This window comes from Harpia harpyja, chromosome 9 (assembly GCF_026419915.1).
Source record: "Harpia harpyja isolate bHarHar1 chromosome 9, bHarHar1 primary haplotype, whole genome shotgun sequence".
Classification (NCBI taxonomy): Eukaryota; Metazoa; Chordata; class Aves; order Accipitriformes; family Accipitridae; genus Harpia; species Harpia harpyja.
Genome location: NC_068948.1, coordinates 43,010,958 through 43,034,237, shown reverse-complemented (window position 1 = coordinate 43,034,237; position 23,280 = coordinate 43,010,958). Strand labels below are relative to the sequence as shown.

At 45.8% G+C, this 23,280-nt stretch overlaps 3 protein-coding genes and 2 long non-coding RNA genes across 5 annotated transcripts; 2 read left to right on the top strand and 3 right to left on the bottom strand.

The window, feature by feature from the left end:
* Positions 1-1,683: 1,683 nt before the first annotated feature.
* On the bottom strand, positions 1,684-4,029 carry LOC128145911 (uncharacterized). The gene is made up of 2 exons (XR_008236618.1): positions 3,848-4,029; positions 1,684-3,347 (listed from the first exon to the last, which is right to left on the bottom strand). It is a non-coding gene; the product is annotated as an uncharacterized LOC128145911 (long non-coding RNA).
* A 2,053-nt stretch (positions 4,030-6,082) lies between these two features.
* LOC128145516 (uncharacterized) lies at positions 6,083-9,080 on the bottom strand. The gene is made up of 3 exons (XR_008236500.1): positions 9,003-9,080; positions 6,581-6,712; positions 6,083-6,202 (listed from the first exon to the last, which is right to left on the bottom strand). It is a non-coding gene; the product is annotated as an uncharacterized LOC128145516 (long non-coding RNA).
* A 5,538-nt stretch (positions 9,081-14,618) lies between these two features.
* Positions 14,619-16,092, top strand: LOC128145555 (cytochrome c oxidase subunit 6A1, mitochondrial). The gene is made up of 3 exons (XM_052795829.1): positions 14,619-14,777; positions 15,141-15,280; positions 15,838-16,092. Exons 1-3 carry the CDS (start codon positions 14,675-14,677, stop codon positions 15,922-15,924), a joined length of 330 nt encoding a protein of 109 aa, XP_052651789.1. The 5' UTR covers positions 14,619-14,674; the 3' UTR covers positions 15,925-16,092.
* A 2,242-nt stretch (positions 16,093-18,334) lies between these two features.
* On the bottom strand, positions 18,335-19,664 carry TRIAP1 (TP53 regulated inhibitor of apoptosis 1). The gene is made up of 2 exons (XM_052795837.1): positions 19,436-19,664; positions 18,335-18,992 (listed from the first exon to the last, which is right to left on the bottom strand). The coding sequence occupies exons 1-2, from the start codon at positions 19,580-19,582 to the stop codon at positions 18,909-18,911; spliced, it is 231 nt and encodes a 76-aa protein (XP_052651797.1). The 5' UTR covers positions 19,583-19,664; the 3' UTR covers positions 18,335-18,908.
* A 7-nt stretch (positions 19,665-19,671) lies between these two features.
* GATC (glutamyl-tRNA amidotransferase subunit C) lies at positions 19,672-22,212 on the top strand. The gene is made up of 4 exons (XM_052795830.1): positions 19,672-19,867; positions 20,218-20,384; positions 20,795-20,898; positions 21,283-22,212. Exons 1-4 carry the CDS (start codon positions 19,697-19,699, stop codon positions 21,336-21,338), a joined length of 498 nt encoding a protein of 165 aa, XP_052651790.1. The 5' UTR covers positions 19,672-19,696; the 3' UTR covers positions 21,339-22,212.
* The last annotated feature ends 1,068 nt before the right edge of the window (positions 22,213-23,280 follow it).

Below are 23,280 nucleotides of genomic sequence, written 5' to 3'. Positions count from 1 at the left end.
CACAGGGACTGCCCAGAAGCCCCCGAGATGCACAACCTCCGCACCAGCACGGAGAGAGGCAGCCAGGCAGGCAGTTTCAGCTGTTCTGCAGGGACCAAGTTCACACTTAGCTGCTTGTGTGGCTGTGCTCAGAGCTCTGTCCAGCCCTGGACTCCACTCTAGCCTGCCTGAGTTACTAACCAGTTTCTCTGGTTTTCAGCAAGTCATACATCGGCCAGAAGCAGCCCACATGGTTTGAAACAACCCTTCCCATTTGCTGCCTTGGTCCCCCCCTCGCTCTCAGCAGCTCTGTCAGCATAGCTGCTCAGTGCGAGATGGCTGGCCTGCCCTCTATTTCTCATTTCTTGAGGGCAGTTCACTATCTACAGCCGTTCCTTTGAAGATTTTGCTCTCTCATACAGGGATTTACTCCATAAGCTGCACTCCCCCGCTGCACAAATGCCTCATATGCCACCTTTCCAAACCTCTCAGCTCCCTCTCCAACGCCTGCGGCATGTGCATGCCCCCGAGCAGGCTGTGTATGGGTTGCTGTGATCCCAACATTTTCCTCTTCAGGAATCCCTCATTCTCTCCCACAGTAGCATTTTAAAGCCCTGTCTACCTCCTTTCCCTGAGTAAATGGGTCCTCCAAATGTCACTGTCAGGGTTTCTGTGCACACCTGCACTACTGCTCTAGCAGGGTACCCTCAACTCACTCATATCAGGTTTGCTGTGTGTACCCCATCCTTTTTCCTTCTAACTTTGGACCTTCAATCTCCTCCAGTTCTGCAGAGGTTGCATACAAGCCCTGTATTTATCTGCTGACAGATCTTTCAGTGTGCTCATATGATAACTTTTCTAGAGTGATAGACAGAGATGAGATAAAGGTATTGGTATGCGAGTGCTATCACCCAGTTGCTTCATCTACAAATGCAACGGTATCTAAATTACTGCTGCTCCCCTATTTTTCCCTTTTTGTTTTCCTAGTATTTTAACAGGTTAGTGGTGTTCTCTCTCCCAGTAATAACAGGAAGTCTCTGAGATTTTTGCTATTGATCAGATGGAGCATTTAGAAGTTGTCCTGTTCCATGAAGTCAGAGAGAAATGATGTCCAGATGAGCATGCAGCCTCACAAATTTAGCCTTAAACATCATGAAAATCAAAAGGAACCTTTCGTCATTCCAACCTTGGATTGAATGAACGACAGTGGGATAACCTTCAGTTGGTCATGGGAAAAAGAGGATTTATGTAAGGTTTTCTTGGTGACATCCCAAATGACTTCCAAATCTCAGAATAAAAGGAAAGGTGGATCCAACAGTTTGCATTATTCCCAACCTCCAGACTGAAATATGGTACTATACTGAAAAATGACTCTCCAAAAAACGAACAAACAAAAAAAATTGTTCTGCATCTATTAAACTCCAGTGACTCTGAAGAACAGCTTCCCTGTTCCTCAGTACAAATATTTTTCTAGCTTTCAGAATGCAGAGAGGATTCTGAAAATCAAGCTGGGTTTCTGTGCATCAACTGAGTCAGAAGGTGCCATTTCTACACAGCAGCTTTGCAAATATGATTAAAGCCTGAAACACAATGCTGTGCTCCATGGGACATATCTGACCCACACACTGCCTTTTCAACTCTCTGCTTTTTCTAAATCATGTACATTATGAGTGAATAGGAAGAAAATGTGTAAACAAGAACAGAAAAGGTTGTTGCGAGTTCATTAATTCTGATCACTTAATAAGCTGTAAATTGAAGTGCATGAATTCCATTCTCTTGAACACCAGGATAAATTTGAAGAATCTCTATTGACTTAATTTACACTGATATGCATTAAAATAGTTTCTGGCACATTCAGAATCAAAATAATTATTACAGCAACATTCAAGACCAGAAGGCACCTAGTTCCCATTTAGATAACTGAGGGCCAGACTTACAAAAGTAAAGAATTCACCACATTAAAAAAATAAAATCTTACTTCTTTTTTAAAGGTGGTGCAGAGGCACAGCCATGGGGCCCACGCAATTTAGGGCTGCAGGACTGGCCTTAAGAAGCAGGGTGATACTTTGCACCTGACTAATGAGAACGCAGTGCTGTGCAAAAGAGTGACTACTGTCTTCCATACCTGCTTCTTACAGAAAAAAAAAGATGAACTGCATACAAGGAGGCAGAACTATTTGAATAACTTTGTCAGGCCAATATTCAGAGCGGTACTGATACATTTTGGAGCTCTTTGCTTCACAGGTCCCCTCAGAGGTCATGAGGAATCCAGGAGTACATCTTTCTATGCAAAGACAAGCATTGCTTTGGAATTCTTTACCCTGTAATTAGGATGCTGTCCATAAAAATCTTACACTAGCTTTCTTGGAAGATAAAACACTTGGCCCCTTCCAGGGACTAAAAAGAATCCCCAACATCTTCATGAACACCTTAAGTTTCTGAAAAAAACAACAGAGAAAGGCATCACAGTGGGAGAAGGAATCTGAGTAGTCTCAACAAAAATTAAAAATATATTACTGGAGCTGCTCAGTTGCAATACCACAAAGTTGTCTCTGTCGTCTGCTGCTGCTGGATTGTCTGCAAGGAAGTCCCAAGAAAGTAGATCTAAAGTGACACCCTTGAAACATGCAGCTGTGACTGTCCGAAAATGATGCAGCGAAATGTCTAGAGAGCTCCTCCTGCCGGCTGTTTTCTTGGCGGTCCGAGCTCTTGCCAATAAATCCGATTTTCGGTTTGTCTTTTCAGGAAGTTGGAAATGAAGGGAGGCAAAGCTAATGCCACATCTTTCTTATTTGCCATAGCAATAAATCAGCATGATGCCACAATGCCTCTCGTATCGCTGCTCATTTACTCTCCGACTTCTCAGACAGACGGAGATGCTGTATCTGAAAGGCCACGGTCAATGCCAGGAGCAGGGCAGTGCAGGAGCTGCAGAGGAGCTTGGGGAGCACAGCCGGGCTGACAGCCAGGCCAGCAGGACAGGACCTCACTGTAAAGCGGCACAGTGCCACAGTGACCAAGCAAGAAGAGTGGAGCAGGTCCGGTGACGGTAACCACGTTTAGACAGGAGCCCAAAGACCGTCAGAGAAGCCCATAGGGATGAGCCAGGTCTGAGGCCAAGCCAAAAAGTCAAGTCAGCAATTCGGGGTCAGGATCAGGAAGGTCCACAGCCAGGCACAGACAGCCCTACAGCCTACCCCAGACAAGGAGCGAGGACAAGGGCAGCTCTGTGCCGTGGCTCCCAAGGGAAGTGGGGAGGCCCCAGCAGACTTCCCTCAGCTCTTTGACACACAGCTCTTTTCACAGCACTCTGATCCTAGGTTACACTCCACCGTATCAGGGCAGACCTTGAAAACAGGCAGCCAAACCTGTAGGACAGGGGGAAGAAGTTGCAGAGTCAGCTGGTGCACCCAGGGCCCTGACAACACACTGCCCAGCACAGTCAGTGAAGAACATAAAAATTATTTGAAGTGCTGACAAAAGAACCTGGGTACAAACATGCCACAGGGGTTGGCAGTGTGAAAGACTGATGACAATCTGTACTTCAGCTCTTTCAGGGTCTGGTCAAGAATGACCTTTGCAGGGCACTGTATGCATGCTTTTGTTTTGCCAGTCTGTTGGGACGCATTTCTTTCTAAGCCAGAGTAAATCTAAAACTGCCACTGGGACATAAGGACAAAGCCCCTTCAAGTTTTTCACCTATAACTTAAAACAGAAAAAAACCAAATGTAAATTAATCCTGGCTTCCCATAAAAAAATCCATCCACACCACATACTCCTCTGTGATGTTTCAACTGCTCAGTTCTTTGGTCAAGCTATGCCCCGAAAGAAGAAAGCAGACGAGACATACTGGCATCCCATTTCTTACCTCCTTACTGGTGACATTTGCCACAACACTGCATTGGCTAGATCTTGCAGGTATGTGCGCCAGTCCAAACTCCCAACCTGCCTGCATGAGGAGGTAAAACATCCTGAGGTGACAAAGCTCAAGTGGCAAGTAAGAACTATCTTCAAAAAAGGAGCTTGTCAAATCAACCAGGGGAAGACTAACCCTTTGGAAAAGGGTGACCGTGATTATCTTACTGAGTTACACCAGGAAAAATCAGACAGACATAGAGGGGAAGGGAAACAATGCGAGGTGAGCATCCCAATAGTGTTCCCAGCTGGACTGATGCGCATACACTGCTTAGATAAAGCTAGTCTGCCCTGCAAAGGCTGCGTGGCCACAGCAGAGAGCAATGGTCTACTGGAAAAAGAACATCTTTTACCAATATTGATAAAAAACCCATCTCCAGATTATGTAAGCTATTCTGGAAAAAAGTCACATTCACAAGAGGCACCCATAATTTTACTGAGATGGCCAGGGATACATTTTGTCTCCTTCTGTATAAAGTCCTGAATGTATACAGGACTGTTACTAACTGTGGGTCCTCTGCCAAGCAATTGTATTCCCGTACTTTATATTTCCAGTGTGAAAACTCTAATGAAACATTTTAAACCAAAGCCGTTTCCTTGGAGCTGCCTCTGACCTTTCTTTTCCTCCTCTCTCAGCTGAATCTCCCTGCCAGGATGAATTCAGCCCTAATGTCTGCTCCTCCCACCAGGCTTTTGGATATGTGACAATATCCATGTCTCTGGGAGCTGTGCCTGCTGGTGTCCATTATCTTGTGTCCAGTTTGGGAGAGGGCTTTTAAGAAAAAGCCCAGAATTAAATTTATGAAAAGTTCAATTATTTACAGGAATGGGCAACCATGTAGCTAGTTTCTGCACACATCTATCAGCAACTTGTGAGTCCTTGGCAATTAATTCACAAGGCTCCAGCATAGGAATGGTTCAAGGCTCAAGAAAGACTTTTGAAAGTTTAAAAAAAAAAAAAAATTTGAAATGAGCGGCCGATCTCAAAACACTACAACCCTGTGCATCAGCTAGAGCTGTGGTAGGATACTGGGGGAAGTGTAGGGGGACTGCCTACCAACCTGCCATGCAGAGCCTGTTACACTCCCTAACAGAGTCCCAACAGGCACAAAAAGGGGACACACACTGACCAGAGAGGACCTGCTGGCTGTGCTTTGTGGAATGCATCGGTTCCATCGGATCAGTGACAGGCACAGCATGGATGTGCAGCCTGATCACAACCACTGCTGAGTACAGCCAGGCAACTACATCATGACAGTGAGGTCCCGGTGCAGTGAAATGAGATAACACAGGGTCTGAGAAAGGCGCTGCTTGTAATGGAGATGCTGCGTAGGGTGCACTGCCCAGGTAAAACAGGAGTGGGTCTGTGGGACAGGGGATATAGACCATCAGCCAGGTGCAAAGTGCAGCTGATGCAAGGCCCTGGATAATCCAACAATGATGCTCACAGTATGGTGGGGTACCACCAGAAGGAAAGCAAGTTATATGCCTTATTTACGACCAGTCACAATCTGTGGGGATATTATATTCCCATACCCCATAGTGTTGTCTGTGTCTCACTTTGTATGATGTCATCTATACTGCCTGCCCTATATAGTTTAGGTACATGAACAAATACACACCTTGGTAGAAAGTAAAACTGCTTTCTCTGTTAACATCTCCCATAATCACACTGCAAACAGGGTACAAAAACCTTTGCGGATATCTATCCAATTCCCACATTAAATCAGTACGTTACTTGACAAATGCTTTCATTAAAGACCAGCTACCTGCTAGGAATTCACAACCAGGCTTGAGCCCTTTGTCTAAAAACTCTTAACTTTTCTTCTTCAGTCCCCTGTCCCCCCCTTCCATCAGTGTTCTGCAATTTGCCAGCCTCCTTTATGTCTCAGTTATGTCTGCACAATGAGAGGCAGGCAGACCCATGTGCCCACAAACAGAAAAGCTCCTCCAGCTCACAATAACTCAGCAGGCTTCTGTGATTTTCAGAGACTGCATTACTGTGTGCCCATGTCTGCTGTCAAATTACTGCCTGGACACAGGCTCCATGGCTAACCTCAGCCTTACCCTAAACATGAAACTGTCCCCGAGCCCTCAGAAACATTCATCTTCTCTTGCAGCTCTTCTTACACAAAGTGGTGTAAACCTGGCTGATGCTTCTAGGAACTAAAGAACATACTTACCCTCTGAAGACATGTTATGATTTTATGTCCTCTTTCTGCAACCTACTAAGAGTGGCTGTGCTCCATATCATGCATTTAAAACACATCAAAACAGATTTGAAGGGTGGACAGTCCTCCTGAGGTTTCTAAAGGAAAATGGAGATAAAAGCCATAAAAACCAATCCTTCACACATAGCAGAGGTCGAAAAATAAAATCTAAACCTAAGCTCATTTTTCTCTTCAGTGCAAGTTCTGGCAGTCCCAGGACTGTTCTAACTTCTAGCTGCTTGTCACGGCTGTAACATCACAGCAGTGAGGAAAAACCTTGAGCACAGTTACTCTAACCTTAGCTGCCTTCCCCTTAAAACCCCCACCCTGCCCTACTCTATCTGAGGCTGTGAAAAGACAACAATAATAGGAAGCTCCTCCTAGAGCTCCTACAAGGGAAACAGTTATTTCTGTGTCCTGCCTTATTTTAAATACCTGTACATAGGAAAGATGGCATGCACAGATCACACACAAACCTCTAATTGAGGCAAGATTTTCTCAAGTCATAGATGTTATTGACTGTAATTGCTGTTGTCTGTTTCGACCTTCTCCTCGAGGTGTCTCCACCTCCCATTACAATGTCACAGCGAAAGAAGTTCCCTGGTGGTCTGCAAAGAAGCAAAAGGCAAATGGCAAGACAGAACTGACATTGTTTATATAACATAAAATTAATCCTAAATCAACAACTCAGAGAAAGTAACATTGTTGCATAAAAAGTAGACAAAAAGAGATTTCATTGACAGACGGCGCTACTAACAGCAACATTTTGCATATATAAAGTACTCTGTAGCCCAAATCCTCAGAACGTTTTAGAAAAAGGAATACATTACTATTATTCAGTGTTTTACAGAAAAAGAGAGGCATAAGGCATTCATAGGGCTTTGTCAAAGTAACTGACAATTTACCACCAGCATGAAGAATAGAATCCAGGCCTTTTAATCCCTGTTACTCAGTTATGTGCATTATTTTAAAGCAGCCCTTGGATTTACTCATTTTAGTGTAGGTTGGGTAAAAAGGAGCACTAAAGCAGAAAGAAACATGTGTTCTACATCTTAAAACAAGATTTTCCTTGTGGAATGGCAATAAGGATACCCTGCAGCCTTAGGTTTTCTATGCAGCCATAAAGGCTTCATCCTCTTGACTGTGCTGGTAGCCAGGATAACCCCCAATCCATATTCTATGCCCAGTGCATGCTGCAGGAGGCAAAGATAACAAAGGCTGTGACAGAACTCCATCAGGGAAGTCCTTTTGGGCCCCATTTCCATCAGCTTATAAAAGGCACAGCCTGGACCCACATGCTGGGCTCTGCTAAGGCTGCTCCAGGCTGCAGCTCTTCATTTGCAAAAGAAATGACCCATTCATTTCTCTCTGACCTATGCAGACACTTCAGACTGCTGACCTCATCTGCCAATGGCCCCCACCACTACTGTGAGCTTCCTCAAACAGGTGCTCCTGCACTAAAACCTCTGTCATCCCAGGCAAGCTGAACTAATGCAGCTTCAAGAACCCTGTATCAGGGTTCCCAGGGGGCTGTTTGTGCACAGGTTGGGAATGTTCAGCCCTCAAAGCATTTACTTCCTATCCAGAAAAGCAGAGGCTATATGAAAAGGAGGTGTACAGATGAGAGGCTGTAAATTTAACTGAGTCAACCGAAGTTAAAAAATATACTTGCTTGTGTGTGCGCATGCACTTGACAGATCTCTTCCTTGCAACTACTGACAGCTGCACTTTGCAGCTGCACTTTGTATTAGCGTGTGGTTGTACAAGCAGGTCCTGCGGTTCCTGTAGAGAACCGAGTGGCTTGTGGCTGGGGTATTCCTGTCTCTGCAATAGACTTCCAGACTCAGTTTTGTGTTGAGGGATGACAGGTGACAATGCTACTTCAGCAGGGGAATCCCCATGCCTGCGTTGCATTCCAGGAAAAAGATACCTCTCTTCAGACATGCGTTTACCCTAGTATTCGCAGCCTTATTACCAAGAGTATCACAATCCATATTGACTTCTGTTCTTAACAGCCCCATTCCAGAGAGAAGATTACCCCGTTTCACAGCTAAGGTCACAAAGGCATTCGGTGGCTGAACTGGGAATTCAGTGCTGGTTTTAAGTCCAAGTTCAGAGCCCTGCTCACTGGACTAATCTCTAGACAATAACATTTTGCTGCTTGGCAGAGAGGTGAGAGCTTTCAGGTCTGGAAGAATACTGAGGTCCTCAGATGGAGTCACAGATATAAGCAGCACAGACTAACATAAGTTTTCAATAAAAGTGGCATAAAAATAAAGCAAACTAGGTCAGTTCTTACATTGGCCTCCAGAGAACACCCAATTATCAGAATGAACATAACCATAATAAGTAAGCCAGTTTGGAAGCTGAACTGTTTGTTCCAAGTGCCACATAGATACCAGCTCTTGCTACTGGCAGAAGAGGCCTGTGAATCAGAGCCCGAAGTCTGATGCAAGAGAAACTTGGGCATCTCAGGCTGCTTTCCCCAGCAGAGAACAACCCTATTAGTTTGAGAAAGTCCCCTGCCTGCTTTCTCTCTGAGTAATTAAGAGTGAAATCCTCCTCTCAGTGACCCCAATGCTCTCAGCCTAGGCTGATTTACACATGAAAGGAACCCTCTGAGGGGCTTTCTCCCTTTCACATTCACAACCAGGCAGGACCTATAAATAAAACCTTTCTGAAAACAGGAGCTTTCAAAAAGGTCTGTGTATGCGCACAAATGTATATGAGAGAAAGGGAATGGATGTGTGCACTTGAGAATGCGTGTGTGTTTGCATGCATATGTGAAGAGTGGGTGAGAAGAATGTGCATTCATACACCAGTCCGCATGCAAACAAGCTTACTCAGGAAAGCATCAACATGGATGCGCGAGTGTGCACAGGTAGTGGGAGCACTTACAGGAGCGAGAGGGCATGTCCAAGGCTGGCTTCCAGCTAGCATGGTTTCAGGGGACATTTCCCAAGTCAGCTGAGTCACTCTGGAGTTACACATGAAAAAAAAGAGAGCAGATTTAGACCCAATTGTGCATGTGAGAGTATGCTTGTGATGCACTTTCCCTCTACAAAGCAGTAAAGTACTTGCAGAACAAAACACTAGTGTTTTACATTGATTTGGATATAACGTGGGAAGTAACAGAGAATCAGGTCTCATGGCATGTGTTCCTATGACTTTGACAGAAGGTGAGATTTTTAAAAGGCTGCATCTTCTCAGCTGCCCAGGAGAGACAGAGAATAGTGTTGCATTTTGCAGGGCTGTCATTGTTTGAAAGTAATTTTTAGTTTGTTGGAATGCAAAACCCCTCAAAGTTTGAAAAATAAACCATGGGACTGATGCTGTGAAAATGAAGGTCAGAAAATCAAAAGACTATCACTGCTTTTACAGTAGCTTATAAACACAAAAATGCCTAGATATGAATCTGTACTCTCCCTCCCCTGCTGTCCTGTTCACCTATGTGTCTATGCAGTCAGGCTATTTCCCCTTCCATGAGGCCTAAGAAGGACCCTACACAGCTTCCAGGAAACTGGCAGTTAGTGTGACCCTGCCCTAATATAAAACAGGTGACAGAGCTCTGAGCCAAGCCAGGACAGACTGCAGGGTTTCATAAAGCAGGTACTGGTCTGCGAGTCTTTGTCCCCGTAAGAGGAGGCTTTTTAAGACCTGGCTACAACGTGATAATTTGAGAACTGCAAACTATTTTACTCCGCCACTCCTGACCAGCTGAATTATTTGCTTACTGAAACTGCGTCCGTGCTCTATGCTAATGCCAGCAGTCAGGCTATACATGCGCTAGCACCACTGGGGCTGCACCACTGCTTGGTGGGAGACTCCAGGGTGCAAGGTGGGAAGGCAGGAGGGGTGCTACACCCTGCACCGTTCTGACTTCATCACTGATAATCGCAGCTCTTAGATCTCTCCCCTACCCAATTCTTATGCAAACATTCAGAAGAAGCAGGCAGAAAAAAAGCACAAAGCAGGAAACATAAGGAGTGCAAAGCCTCACAGAAGTGCACAAAGCACAAAACGTCTCTTCTGCCAGTTCAAAAAACTCTTCCCAGCTCCTTGCACTAGGCAGGAGTGTGTCAGCAGGGATGCAGAGCTCCCCTCCTACTGAGCTCACAGCTAAAGCCCTCCCCCAGTTCCCAGGGTCTTCAAATGAAGATTTGCATAGTACTTCCAGATCATTCCCGAGAGAAGGGACAATGGCTTTCTCAATGCCCTCTTCCCCCCTCCCTCCTTCACTTACAAAGCTGATAAAGCCCTGGTGAAAAGGGGAACAAAGGATTTACAGATGGCAGAATATTGATTTCTGCAGTTCCAGGACTACAGGGAGAAGATGAAGAACCCCCCAGAAACTCTGTGAAGTTTGAGACACAGACGCTATCTCTGCAGCACGGACTCTGCGTTTGTTAAGACAGTATCTGATGGAGGAAACAATGCTATTCGAGAGGGATGAGCAGGTCCCTGAAAACTTGAAAATGCACAGAGATGAGATTACAGTCTGAAATCCCAGTAAGCACGTTTGTTGTTCCCAAACCTCCTAAATGGAGAGGCACTTCCAGTGAAAGCAGTTTGCCACCAGGCGGGCCAGTCCGGCATTGCTTTGACAGCCTTCAGCCCCAGCTGACGGTATTGAAGGCTTTTATAAATCACAGCTCATCAGTGATTCATGCTGTTATCCATGTCCTCTCCTCCCCGATAGCCACCACCACAGCTAGGAAAAATAAGAAGAAAAAGAAAGGTGAAAGATAAGTCTTTGGAAAGTGGCCTTTGATTCTGAATTACAGTGGAACCTATCTCAGAATTCACTAACTTTTAGGGCCATTACCTGAAGGCTAAACCTTCCTGCCTCCACAAGCATCTCTGTGCTCAGTACACACAAATGCAAGCTTTCTTTTGCGCTACAAACATTGTTTTTCAGCTTAGCGAGTCAACTCCACCTCTACTGAACACCAGCTCGCTGCAATCGTTCAAATTTTGCTAAACTGAACAGTGATACGATCCAAAGTGTTCAAATCAGGTGCTGCACACCCAACAGATGTCTACTGGGTAGCCAAGTCAGATTACAGGAGTTCTGGCCTGACTTCCACTTGTCCCACCACCACCACACTGAAAACAGCTTTCTCAAAGTGACTGGCTACCAGCGCTTTATATATGTTTTGGTTTTGTTTTTTTTTCCCCCCCTTTTTCAGAGCTAACTTTGTAGCATTTCTGCACTCAGAAGGCTCCCAGGATGCTGGATCTTTCGGAAAAATGTACATGTTGAAACTTGCTCAAAATGCTGGTTTTAGGACTGGATTTTTAAAGGTGATATGCTACTTTCTAAATCAAGCTATAGGCTCTCAAATAGGTCAGCTTTGGAAAAACTCACATTAAGTCCCTTCTGCAAGACAGCAGTACATACCAGTGAGTGCAAGTGGGGGTTCCCACGCCACAGGTCAATAATCCAGACAGAGCTACTGAGCCAGTGGCAGAGTTGACTGTTCATTCACCAATATTTCCCCCACACCTTTGTGAAAACACGTGCCATCAGGATGACTGCAATCATCACAGTGACAATACCCATTACATATTGCACAGTTAAACATATTTCACACAACTGTATCAAAAGATTCTTCACAATACTTTTTAAAATATCTAGGTTTCTTCAAATACCTGTCTGTCTTATCTCAAGGACAAGTTTTTCACGTGGAATCTTTTGTGCCTTCCCACAATCACTCCCAGTTTACACCACATTTAAAGAAGAGGTGAATCAGACCCATTAGACTCCTGGCAGACCTAATAAGGAGACTAATTACAGCTGTTGGGATGATAAAGCCTAAGAAAGTTCCACTTCAAATCAGTGTAACTTGAACTGTAATGAAACTGCCACCACACTCAGGTTCAGGACAGACCCGAACCCCATTTTCAGTCCCTCTCCGCAAGTCCCCTGGAGCTCCATGGGTGGAAGTGCTCACAAGGAACTCCTTTTAACCTGGGGCAGCTGTGCTGAGTCACCACTACTATGTACCACTCTCTGTGAGCATTTTCTTCTCTAAAGAGCATTTTCAAGACTGTCAGAGGACCAAGTGTCAGGGAGAACTAGGGAGAAGCACATCTTGGCTGCTCTCACCTGCTGAACACTTGCATGTTGTGTTCTGAGGCTACTGCAGCAGCACAGCTCACATATTCTTTTTATTTTAGAGACTACCACTTTATGCTTCTTTCCTCATCCTAGACAGGTTTGCTTCTTGTTTTGCTAATCCTTTTTTGTTTTCCCTCCTTTGTAAACACTAGTGTCTGTTGCTTACGGTTCTTTTCGCTACAAACAAGAGCAGTTTTGTTTATGTAGCTCCTGCTATAAAAACAACACTGTAATTTGCCTTAGGATACAGAACTTAATCTAGGTTTCATCACTTATAACGTTATACAAAATAATTCCTTATCTTCTGTTCCCAAGAAAAGTCACATGCAAATTCCTTTTTAAAAGTCCAATATTACACATCTCATAAGCCTGAATCCAAAGGATGCAGGTGGAGAAAAGTAAGATTCACCTCCAATATGGACAAGAACTTAATGACATAACATTGCCAACCTCATTCAGCAAAGCAGATATGCGTGCACACGGTGAGCTGCAGTGGTTTTGGGTCTGTACTGTACAAAATGCATCATGTCAATGAAGATGGAAGAACACTTCTGTAGGTACACACAATGCCACCAGGCAATAACTTCTTTCAGTATGGAAGCAAGACTGTTCTTAAAATGATTTATTAAATGAAAGAACATGAAGGCAAATCACTGTAAGAGGTACTTGTGATCTAAAAAAATAAAGAGAATAACAAAGTACTTATTAACAGTTTAAACTGCAAAGATACAGTAAACAAACAACTGAGCAATATTTTTATGTCAAGGTATGTTTCACAACAGCCTTCCAAGATCCCAGCCATCTTACCATTCCTATATGCTACATAGTAAATTTGGACATGAGACCTGCTCCAAGTGAAAAAGGGAAAAGAAGTCACACTCCCCAGAAGCAAACACAGCTTCCCACCGTCTAACAACCATGTTGTAACAGCAACTCAGCCGTGCTACATGCTTTGATCTTACCAACAGAAACGTGATCAGTTTCATGGGACCAAGGTGAAATGTGAGCCCCTGGCCAGAGTAGCACTCTGTAATAACATAATCCCAAACCAAGACGGAGCTCTTGTGCTTTCCCTCAGCTCTTCATCTTTCATAGATGCCTGCTTCATATGACAGACAAACCTCCTCCTTCTCCTTCCATGAACAAACACACCTCTAGGAGGAGAATACAATTCCTTCATCATCATTTGCTCACAGACCAGACCTTACCACCACCCCTTCCTGAGCACGCCGTTTCTCTGCTTTTCCACTCTTCCAGTCTCTGCATCCACTACAGGAGTCCTCTCCTATTACTGCAGGGTGTTAAGTGTTTGAAAATGTACTCTCCATCTACATGGCTTCTACCAAAGGTCAAACAGCCAACCATCAGGCTCCAATAAAGAATTATAATAAAATAGGATCTAAATATTTGCAAACTAATTACAATGATTATTTTTTTTCTGGAGATCTTGTGCTTATTCAAGTGGTGTTATTATTTCAGCAGGATCATCCCAGGAATCCACATAATTAAAACATCAGTGGTTACAAAACTGCATTTCATTAATGACAAACATCTTTTTATTGTCATGATTGAAACAGTTTTTATATCCCAGTGATGGGATCAGTCCCTAATGTGAAAAAATCGCATTAGCAAATCTAACAGCCCTTCTCTGCTGTTGCATAAAAGAAATTCAAATACAGGTGTGCAATCCCTTCGCTGCCAGGAAATTCTGCGCAGGACACCAGGCCTGTCTCCTGGGCCACCTACACCGACCACAGCCTCTGAAACTCACTCATGGACATCCGCACTGGCAGACATCCCTCCCCAACTTTCTCTGTACGCAATGTCATAGATCAGTAGGTTTCCTTCTGCTCTGGAGAGCTGTGTCACAGGTCCCACCCAGTACCGCCCTTCCAACACCCAGTGGAAACCAGTACAAATCGCTGCCAGCCGCCACAGCCACCCCGCTGCAGACCCCCTCCTCTGTGCCCCCCCCCCCCCGCAGCCTGCTCCAGGCTCCTTCGCTCCCCTCGCGGCTGCCCCGGCTCCAGACCAGCCCCGCAGGACGAGCCCTCCCGTCCCCTCACGCCCGGGACCCTCCCCCAGCGCTCTCCCGCACCCTCCCTCTCCCCAGAGCTCCGGGGGTGCCCGCAGGGCAGCCTCCCCCCAAGCCTGGACCAGCTACGCGTCACCCCCACCCCTCAGCACCAAAATGGCGCCCGTCCCCCCCCTCATTAACGACACGCGGCGACGCCCACGTCACTAACGGTTCCTCCCGCCCCCTCCCCGCCGAGCGATGGCGCATGCGCAGCAAGGCGGCCGCAGCTCGCGGCCGCTCAAGGTCAGGCTCGCGGTGGGAGCGGAGCGCGCATGCTCGGACGCGGCGGGCGGCGGTGCGCGCAGCTGCCGTGTCCCCTGCCGGCTGCCGTCCGAGTTCCGGTTTCGGTGGGCGCCCGAGGACGCTGAAGGGATGGCGGCCCTCGGAAGGGTCTCTCGGTTGCTGCTCGGCGCCGCCGCCCCGCGCTCTCTGCCGGAGCGGAGCATGTCGGCCGCGGCCCACGAAGCCGGCGGAGGTAACGGGGCTTTTCGGGGCGAGGGCGTAGTCGGGGCCCGCGGCCGGCTGTCCTTGACAGCCGCTGCCCTTCGCGGCGAACGGGGCTGCGCCGCGGAATCGGGGCGCTCGGCAGGCGCCGGCGGTGCGAGCCCGGGTGAAGGGCGGCAGTCTCCCCCGGAGAGCTGTGAGCCCGGGATCCCCGCGAGAGAGGGGGGCTGCCTCGTCTCCCTGTTCAAAACAGGGAGGGAGACCCACGCTATGGTGAGGGACGTTGAGCGTAATTCCTCATTAATGTACTAATTGCATTTAACATGCTCTCCGGTCGCTTGGCACTAATGGAAACGGTGATTATTGTTCTAATTCATGTAACGCTTCCTACTAGCCCGCCTGTGGAAGCTCTTGAGCTTCGTGGTGGCTCTGCCCGGCGTTGGCGTTTGCATGCTGAACTGCTACTTGAAAGCACACCACGAGCGCGAGAGACCCGAGTTTGTTCCTTACGCTCACCTCCGGATCAGGACCAAGGTATGTTCGCCTGCTCTGTTTAAGGCCCTCTTTTCTTCCGTGATTGTAGAGCTTCATCTGAGATTAGTACAGTGTCACTTGCTTTCTTTGCTACGTGAGGCGCTGCGTATGTAGCCGTGATCTTAACTCACGGCTTTGTTTTGGAGGCAGCAGAAGAGTTTCTCCCAGCTCAGATGAAGTACCTGTGGTGTTCGCAGGCCTTCCCACCCCCAAGAAAACATTTCACTCCTAGAGCTGCTGTATTTACCTAAACCTAATACAGATCTAGAAGCTAACAGAGGAGATCCCAAATTCTCAAAACTGGGGTCTTCATAGCATAGTGCAGTTGATGTTTAACCAAGAACAAAGATCTTGTTGTCTAGAGAGGGCGGCTCCTAGCTAAGGGAGACTGTTTTTCCAGCTCTTGCTTCCTACAGCCTGGGAACAGATGCCAGCTTGCTTAATGCATCAGCCCATCAAGCTGTGTGATGTTTGAGTCCATATTGCTGTTGATCTCCTGTGCTGTATAGATCATTCAGTTAGCTGCCACTGGCTTATTTTCTTTCTTCCTTCAACAGCCTTTCCCCTGGGGTGACGGGAACAAAACTCTATTCCACAACCCCCACGTTAATGCTCTCCCAACCGGTTATGAAGATGAAAACTAAGATCCTGACCACAGCCAGAACTTTGGCTCTTCCCATCTTGGACCAGAATGTTGTGTGGGAACCATCATTTAAGAAACTCTACATTCCTTCTGTGTTGAAGCTGAATGTACTTGCGTACTCTGTCTGTACTTGCGTAGAGGTCCTTTAAATAAACAACTCTGAACTTGAGTTTAGGATCTGACATCTTTGTTAATCTGAATCCTTAGAAGTTCTTTAGTTCAGCGCTTGCTTAAAACATTGAGGCTTCCCACAGATACAGTGCAGAAGCAAAGGGGTTTGCCTGCCTGAATACCTGCTCTTGTATCTGATAACACTAACAACAGGAACACACTCAGCATAGGACACTACTCAATTTCGTATTCTTCACGTCTGGTTTAACTGATCCCTGTAAACCCACAGCTCGCAGCCAGACGAACAGGTGTCAGGCTAATACTGTAGATTAAAATTCAGTATCTACTGAAGCACATTCTTCGTAATCAGCTATTGCAATATTTATTAACAGTCATGAAGGCAATTTTCTCTTAGCCCCTTCTGGGGGAGGGAGTGGCAGCGAAGATGTTTAATTAAGCTCTATGTGCCTTAAAAATGTTAATCTTCAGCTCTCACATTTTCTAGTATATCAGCACATATGTTGCTCACAACTCTGCTTTTCGTAAAGCTGCAGTCTGATTGTAGAAAGTCTCCATACAGGTCTTACAAATGAAAACACAATTTTTGCTCCACTGCGTATGTCTGTATAATGTATCCTGTGTCACTCGGAAGCTTCTTAACCTAGAAGAGCTTAATTATCTTCCATAGTTGACAGTCAACTTTAAAGCTCCGAGTCTGTTCCAGTACAATATTAGTTTTGAAGTTTTTCCTCTCTGCAAGTCAACCGTTTTCCAATTCCTTCTGCAACTTCTATTTTTTTTGCATAGTATGAAAGAGCGAGCTATGTCTTAGCTGTCATTAATACTGTTTTTCCCAAAAGGAAGAATGCACCAGCTGACTTGGCATCTTGCTGCTGAAAGGAGTGATGGATGACAAGTGCAAATCTCAAAGTGGGCACTGTGGGACACCCTTCCCCATGTTGCAATGCAATTTATTTCACCCACTTACTAGTAAAATGAGTGCCAAGACAAGCTTTTCTGCGTTAAAAGCACAGAATAAAGCACTGATGAGCCCAGTTGTTTTAAAGCTAACTGACAAAAATGACACTACATTTCTTCCTAGATGAAGATCATAGAAAAGCAAACTGGTTATGTGTTATTCCTTAAGAAAAAAGCTGCATACTTGACAGTCCCCAAAATGCTATTTACGGTGCTCTTAGTAAGCTAAGGGAAAGGTCTTTCTATTTTTATTTATACCCGAGTGACCCAGCAGTTTAAGTGCTACATTTAATCCCCATACTGACATCACACTAGCTGTCTCATGCACCTGAGAACAGGAGTGTGGCTGACCCAGGCTATCTGACTGCGCTCCAGCTGCTGTGTTTAGGCCATCGCTGAAAACACAGGGAACGACAGCCCCAGTCTGCTGCAGTTCCTGATCTTCTGCATAAGCCTCACACTACTCCCGGTGTCTGGGGTCATTACTCGGGGGCTGTGGTGCAGACAAGCCAGCTATTATGTTTGAGAACTGCACCTTTTTTTTTTCTAGGTTTTTAAAAAAGTAAAAATTCTGAATGAGCCTTCAGGTAGTGCTTAAAAGCAAAGAGAGTGAAGCTCACTTTTTTCCTCACTGTAATTCTAGGAGAATTAGGAAGTTGACTTCTCTTCTGTCCCCAGGCCATAGTATTTTTTTACTCTTTCTCCTGTGTTAGTGTAATGAGAGGGGACAGCTTCTCGCCATCCCTGTATGAGGATCAATGGAAATCTCCTCACCTGCCACAGTGCTCACAGGGCCACTGGATGGGATGGATCCTGATCCCTTGCTTCTCTTCCAAACACCTTTTTTCTAGTTGCTGCAAGCATTTCTGCAGTTTACAAGCCAGCACAAATAACTTTTGTTTGCTTTCCTAGGTGTAAAGTACACACTCAGTTCAGGAGCAGCTTCATGAGCAGGTGAGATTCCCAAGCGGCAGCTGGGGCTTCTAACATTATCAGCTGTCAAGCTTCAACCCCCTGTTTCCCTCATTCAACACAGGCTTTAACTACCACAAGCAAAAGTCTAACAGTGATCATGGCCAGCCTGGTGCTTTGTGGTAGTGTGGAAAAGGACAGCCAGGGCTGTGCTGCAATTTTACTGCAGTAATGCATAATGCTAAAAGAGAGAGAATTCAAGTTCGGGATTGTTTCAGTACCTCAGAAAAGGCTGAAGAAGTACCCTCTGCATTAAAAGTGTCCTCTTCAGCTTCTGTTGCAGGCCACCTCTGTCCCTCCTAGAGGTCACACTCAGGTTCTACTGGACAGTTATTTACTTGAACAAAATATAACTTGGTTATATTTATTTTAGCTAAGTTACTGCAGGTCCAATAGAGTGCTTTTATACCATCTCTGTTGCTGATACAAAACAACGCTTTCGCCCCTCAGCATTCAGGATCATATAAAACAAACTTCTTCCACCAAAATTCAGCAGCACAGGGACAAGACAAAGTAAATCAACCTCCTTCATATTCTTTTTAAACACTTCAGGTGTTATATAAATAAGCAAGAGAAATCGGTCACAAAGCAACTACTATCTCAGCCCACTCTAAGAAGCATTCTCCATTATAGAGTACATTCAGTAGGAAGTTAGTTCAAACGGCTTTTCACGCTGTTAGATGCTGAACCACCACCACCAAAATTCACTGAAAAGGAGGCAGTAGTTACCACATGATCCAGGTTTTGGGGTTTTTTTTTGTTTGTTTTGGGTTTTTTTGTGGCTGTTTTTACAAGTAGAGAAGATTCCTCTCTTCCTAGAAAGCAGCTTAACAAAGGTCTCATCCAGCTGGTGTCTAGTTGTATGCCTGGTGATGTTGCTTAGTCCAAAGGCTCATATTAGTGACTCCATCCATACAGCTGAGGTCAAGAGGAGTTTTCAGTTTTTCCTTTGCTTGGGCCCATGAACTCCAGGCCTTCAATAGGTATGTCCTTCTCCTTGATCGCTTTCTGAAAAGAAGAAAAACAAAACCAAAAAATTAAACTCAACACTTCTTTATAGTGCCAAGTGACATAATCTTTGGTACAAAACACGATCTAGAAAAAGTAGTCTTAAAGCTGGTTTGGATAAAGCTTCAGTGTTAGAGATGCGGTCCGGATCCTGTCACATAAACGTGCTACAGCCTCTAAACCAGCAGGCTTAAGAAGTTACATGAACGAGAAAAACACAGCAAGAGACACCTGTAAAGTATTTGCACGTCATGACCGACGGACACAGGAGAAAATCCGGAGCAGCGCGGTGGGGTGCGCAGCCGCGGGCTCCTCCCGGAACTACGGTAAGAAGAGTGAAGTCCGGTGGAAGAACGCTCGGGGCGGAAAGCGAACGGGCGGGACCCGGAGCGGCGTGAGGGCCAACCCGTGTGCCGCAACGGCGGCGCGGTCGCCGGACGCACCTGCACGCAGAGCTGGTAACGCTTGAAGAGCTGCCCGCAGGGGTCCCCGGCGCTCTCGCCCTTGAGGAACTTCTCGGCGAACCAGCGGTTGAAGCACTGGTCGTACTCGCGCTTCAGCTCGGTGCAAGCCTCGCCCACGCTGTTCATCGCGGCGGCCGAGCGGCCCTTCTCACACCGCGCCGGGGCCGGCGGCTCCGCCGCTCCTGACGCGCTTCCGGCGCGGAGAGGTGACGTACCGGGGCGCCGCCGTTATCCTGCGCGATGCGGACGCTCTACCTCGGCCGGTGGCTCCGCGCGGCGCCCGGTGCGGCCCGGGAGCGGCGGCCGCTGCTGCCGCCGCCGGTGCGGGTTCCTGCTGCCCGGGCCGCGTCCCCCACGCAGGTCCCCCCGCGCCCGGCGTGGCAGCAGGGCGAGCAGCGGTCGCCCCCGCAGGTAGGGCAGCCCAGCCGGAGCGGCGGCCGGGAGGAGGACGGGAGGGACGAGTGCGGCCCCGGAGCACGGCTCCGGGCCGTTCCTCCTGCCGGCCCTCCGCTGCCCCGGGCGGAGGTACCGCAACGAGCGCCAGGTCCGGTTTGCCCTGCGCTAGGCGGGAGATCAGCAAGAGGAAAAAATAGGAGTTTGATTAAAGTTCATTTTCCAGGAAAGTACAAGAAATCAGCGTCTCCCAGCAGATGTAAACTCGGGGGTTTGCCATGTAGCGAGTTTTCAGTTAAAGAAAAGTAGCGCTGTATTAAACTTGCTCACCTTTGCCCTTTTTTGTCCGTATTTGTCTCTTTGTACAGCAAAAAGTGACGGTGGAAGTGCTGGATCACTTGGAACGCCTGGCCTTGGTTGATTTCCGCGATTCAGAGGGCGTAGAGCGGCTGCAGAAAGCAATCCAGTTTGCTGATCAGCTTCATGAAGTAAACACCGATGGCGTAGAACCGATGGATTCAGTCCTGGAGGACAGGTAATGAATCACAGCAGCCTCCTTTTAACTATTCATGTATCAAACTATTTGTTTTTGTAACTTTTTTTTTTTCCCTGGGAATCACCCTGGTTATGCATTTGGCCCCTTTGCTTACAGAAGAGTCTTACCGTGGTTTTGTGTGGAAGGAAGATGTCACTGGCACCCATGATCTTTACATGTAAGGATAGCAAAGGTGAACTCCGGTTCCTTTGTGCACCTTACTTGTCATGAATGATCTGCACGCGCTGCTCCCCAGATATCTCTTGGTGGCATTCTTAGTTGTTTCAAAATGATCCAATACTTGTCTTACTGCTTACTTAAGCCCGAAACCAGGTTTAGAAATAAGCCACACTTGCTACTTCATATTCATAGAATAGCTTAAAGACAGGCTAGTAATCTTTGTTCTTCAGGTGTCTGTATCTCAGAGAAGATGATGTTACAGAAGGCAACTGCACGAAAGAGCTGCTGAAAAATGCCAGAGAGAAAGTAGAGGAATATTTTGTAGCCCCACCAGGTACTGTCTTGCTTATAAAAACCTCTTAATCTTGCTTGAATTAAGCTGAGGAATATAACCTGCCATAGCTGCATTTACTTTCAAAAATACTAGCTAGTAATAAGGATGTACTAAAATAAATAACTGTAGCCATCTGTATAAAACAGTCTGCACTCTATTGGTCCAAAAGCAGTACCGAAGGTAATCTTACTCTAAAGTTACTGCACATGTTGAGCGATTATTGACAGGAAGTCGGACAGGACTTATTCTCCTTGCTTGCTCAGGAAATTTAAGCTGCCTGTCCATACTTAGAATAAACTGGAGAAGCACTTTTGTGCTAAGTTGTACTACCCAGAAGGTAACTTAGACCTGGTCTCACACAACTTTCTTTTTGTTTTCTATCAGGTAACATCCCTTTACCAAAGCTAGAAGAACGAGAGACTTTTCTGCAGGGCTCTTAGCGAAAGCCCAGAACCCAAATGCTGTTTTGGTATTTTATTTGGGAAAAGCAAGTTTTGTGCAGTCACAGCTAAAATACCCTGGCATGTATTTTGATCAGAAGAAGAGCACTTGCAAGACAATTTACAGAAGAAGGAACGTGTAAAAAGTTTAGTAGTGCTACTGAAATATTCCATGTTTATGAAGCTGGAAGGCAGCATGACAGATGACCCTAGTGCTTTTATTTAGCAAAGTGAATTTGATGTTACTCTTTAAGATACTGAATGGCTTAAAGACTTTAAAAGAGAACATTAAAAGGTAATGATTAAAAAACCCAGAACACTATATTTTTCCTCAACAAGTTTGTCAGGAAAACAAGAGAGGTTGGAAGGCTGTATTTGCCTATTTCACACCTTTAGCTCGACTCTGACCCTGACAGAAGTAATAGTCTGGTATGGAGGAGGAGTCCGTAACATTGCTGAGTATCTCTGTGACGTACGGACGGAACTCAGATTTTCATTATGGAAGAAAAGGCACTCCGAGAAGATGATTCAGTCAAATATTTTGTTTCTACTGAATTTTTCCATTTTATCTCTGTGCTCCATTCTGCGTGGGTTACCTTCTATTTCCCACTTCGTATTTTTATTCTCAGAAATTAAATACCTGGAGTTGTACATAATCTGAGAAAGTACTTTTCAAGCACAGAAATAGCTGCTCTAAAATAAAAAAATCTTTGCTGTAAATATTTCTGTCCACCAGACATGTATCTGCAGCAGCACTAGCAATATTTTCTGGATTAAACCATTCTTCCATTTCAAACAAAGCACTGCAGTTGTTTATTTAAAGCATCTTGTGTGGCTAAGCTTGTTGTAAATAAAGAATGTAATTACTTGTGAACTTGGCATTTTTGTTCTGTTGGCACAGTGAACTAAATATCTACTGTCACCTTCATTTTTTGTTGGAACAGGTTTTAGAAATCTAAGTACCCTGGTGCTCTTCAGTGTTGCAGGCAGACATTCCTAGCAGGAAGTTAGCAACAGCTTTATTAGAAGCAGAAGTGTGATTAGCAGATACCGCTCTGGATACGGCTTCACCTTTAATCTGTTTCCAGCTCTACTAACTCGTGCAATCATCACCTCAACAGCACCACTTTACTAGCTGTAATTTGGTTATAAGGATGCTGAACTTTTACTTTTGATCTCAGAGTTGTAGAAACCATTCCCCAGACTGTTATGATAATATCCTAGAAGTAAAATATCTTTGAGCATGCAGCTCTAGATGCTTTTCTTGCTGCTCAGTTTTGGTTTTGGCTTGGAAAGTTTCCATCTTGAGGGAAAAAAATAGACTGATTTAGCGCAGGGTTATTTCTGTTTGCAAGAGGGTGCTGAAAATTAAGAGTTAACTGTCTGGCTCAGCCTGTTACCTTCAAGTAACAGTCATGTACCAGTACCTCAAATTCTGTAAGGAAATCGCTGGGGCAAGCACCGCAGTCAACAGCTCCCAGATGGGATGTTTGTCATAGAAAGCTCAGCCACAGTAAAGAAGTGGTTGCAAAGAAGTAGCACAGCTCCAAGAACAAAATGAGCCTCCCTGTCTCTGCCTTGCTGGCTCAGAGGCCAGGAGACCATGACAGGAAGAGGTGCTGTGCTGGGCAAATCGGGGAGACTGCTCTAGCAAACAGCCTACGTTGTCACTGTCTCATCCTGGCAGAGAATGCTGAGGCTTCCTCACAGAAACTCCAACAGTCAGAGGCAAGATAAACAAAGCTCACCGAGAAAAACTAGAGACCTGCTGAAAGAAGAATACTGCAGCAAACTAGAATCAAATAGTCCAGACCATTCACTTTCAGGCCATAAAGAGTGCAGTAAAAAGCTGAAAAACAAACTTTTCTTCCTGGGTGGTGCCCTGTCCACCTACAGATTTAAGAATCTGCAATTATGTATTCCAGCCGTAACTCTATGCACT

What these genes read in the sequence shown, in the direction of transcription:
- LOC128145555 (XM_052795829.1), top strand. Translation starts at nt 14,675, where the DNA reads ATGGCGGCCCTCGGAAGGGTCTCTCGGTTGCTGCTCGGCGCCGCCGCC. An exon ending in GGCCCACGAAGCCGGCGGAG is followed by an intron (nt 14,778 to 15,140) that starts GTAACGGGGCTT and finishes GCTTCCTACTAG; the next exon opens with CCCGCCTGTGGAAGCTCTTG. An exon ending in ACCTCCGGATCAGGACCAAG is followed by an intron (nt 15,281 to 15,837) that starts GTATGTTCGCCT and finishes TTCCTTCAACAG; the next exon opens with CCTTTCCCCTGGGGTGACGG.
- GATC (XM_052795830.1), top strand. Translation starts at nt 19,697, where the DNA reads ATGCGGACGCTCTACCTCGGCCGGTGGCTCCGCGCGGCGCCCGGTGCG. An exon ending in GATTCAGTCCTGGAGGACAG is followed by an intron (nt 20,385 to 20,794) that starts GTAATGAATCAC and finishes TTTGTTCTTCAG; the next exon opens with GTGTCTGTATCTCAGAGAAG. An exon ending in ATATTTTGTAGCCCCACCAG is followed by an intron (nt 20,899 to 21,282) that starts GTACTGTCTTGC and finishes GTTTTCTATCAG; the next exon opens with GTAACATCCCTTTACCAAAG.
- TRIAP1 (XM_052795837.1), bottom strand. Translation starts at nt 19,582, where the DNA reads ATGAACAGCGTGGGCGAGGCTTGCACCGAGCTGAAGCGCGAGTACGAC. An exon ending in GTTACCAGCTCTGCGTGCAG is followed by an intron (nt 18,993 to 19,435) that starts GTGCGTCCGGCG and finishes TCTTCTTTTCAG; the next exon opens with AAAGCGATCAAGGAGAAGGA.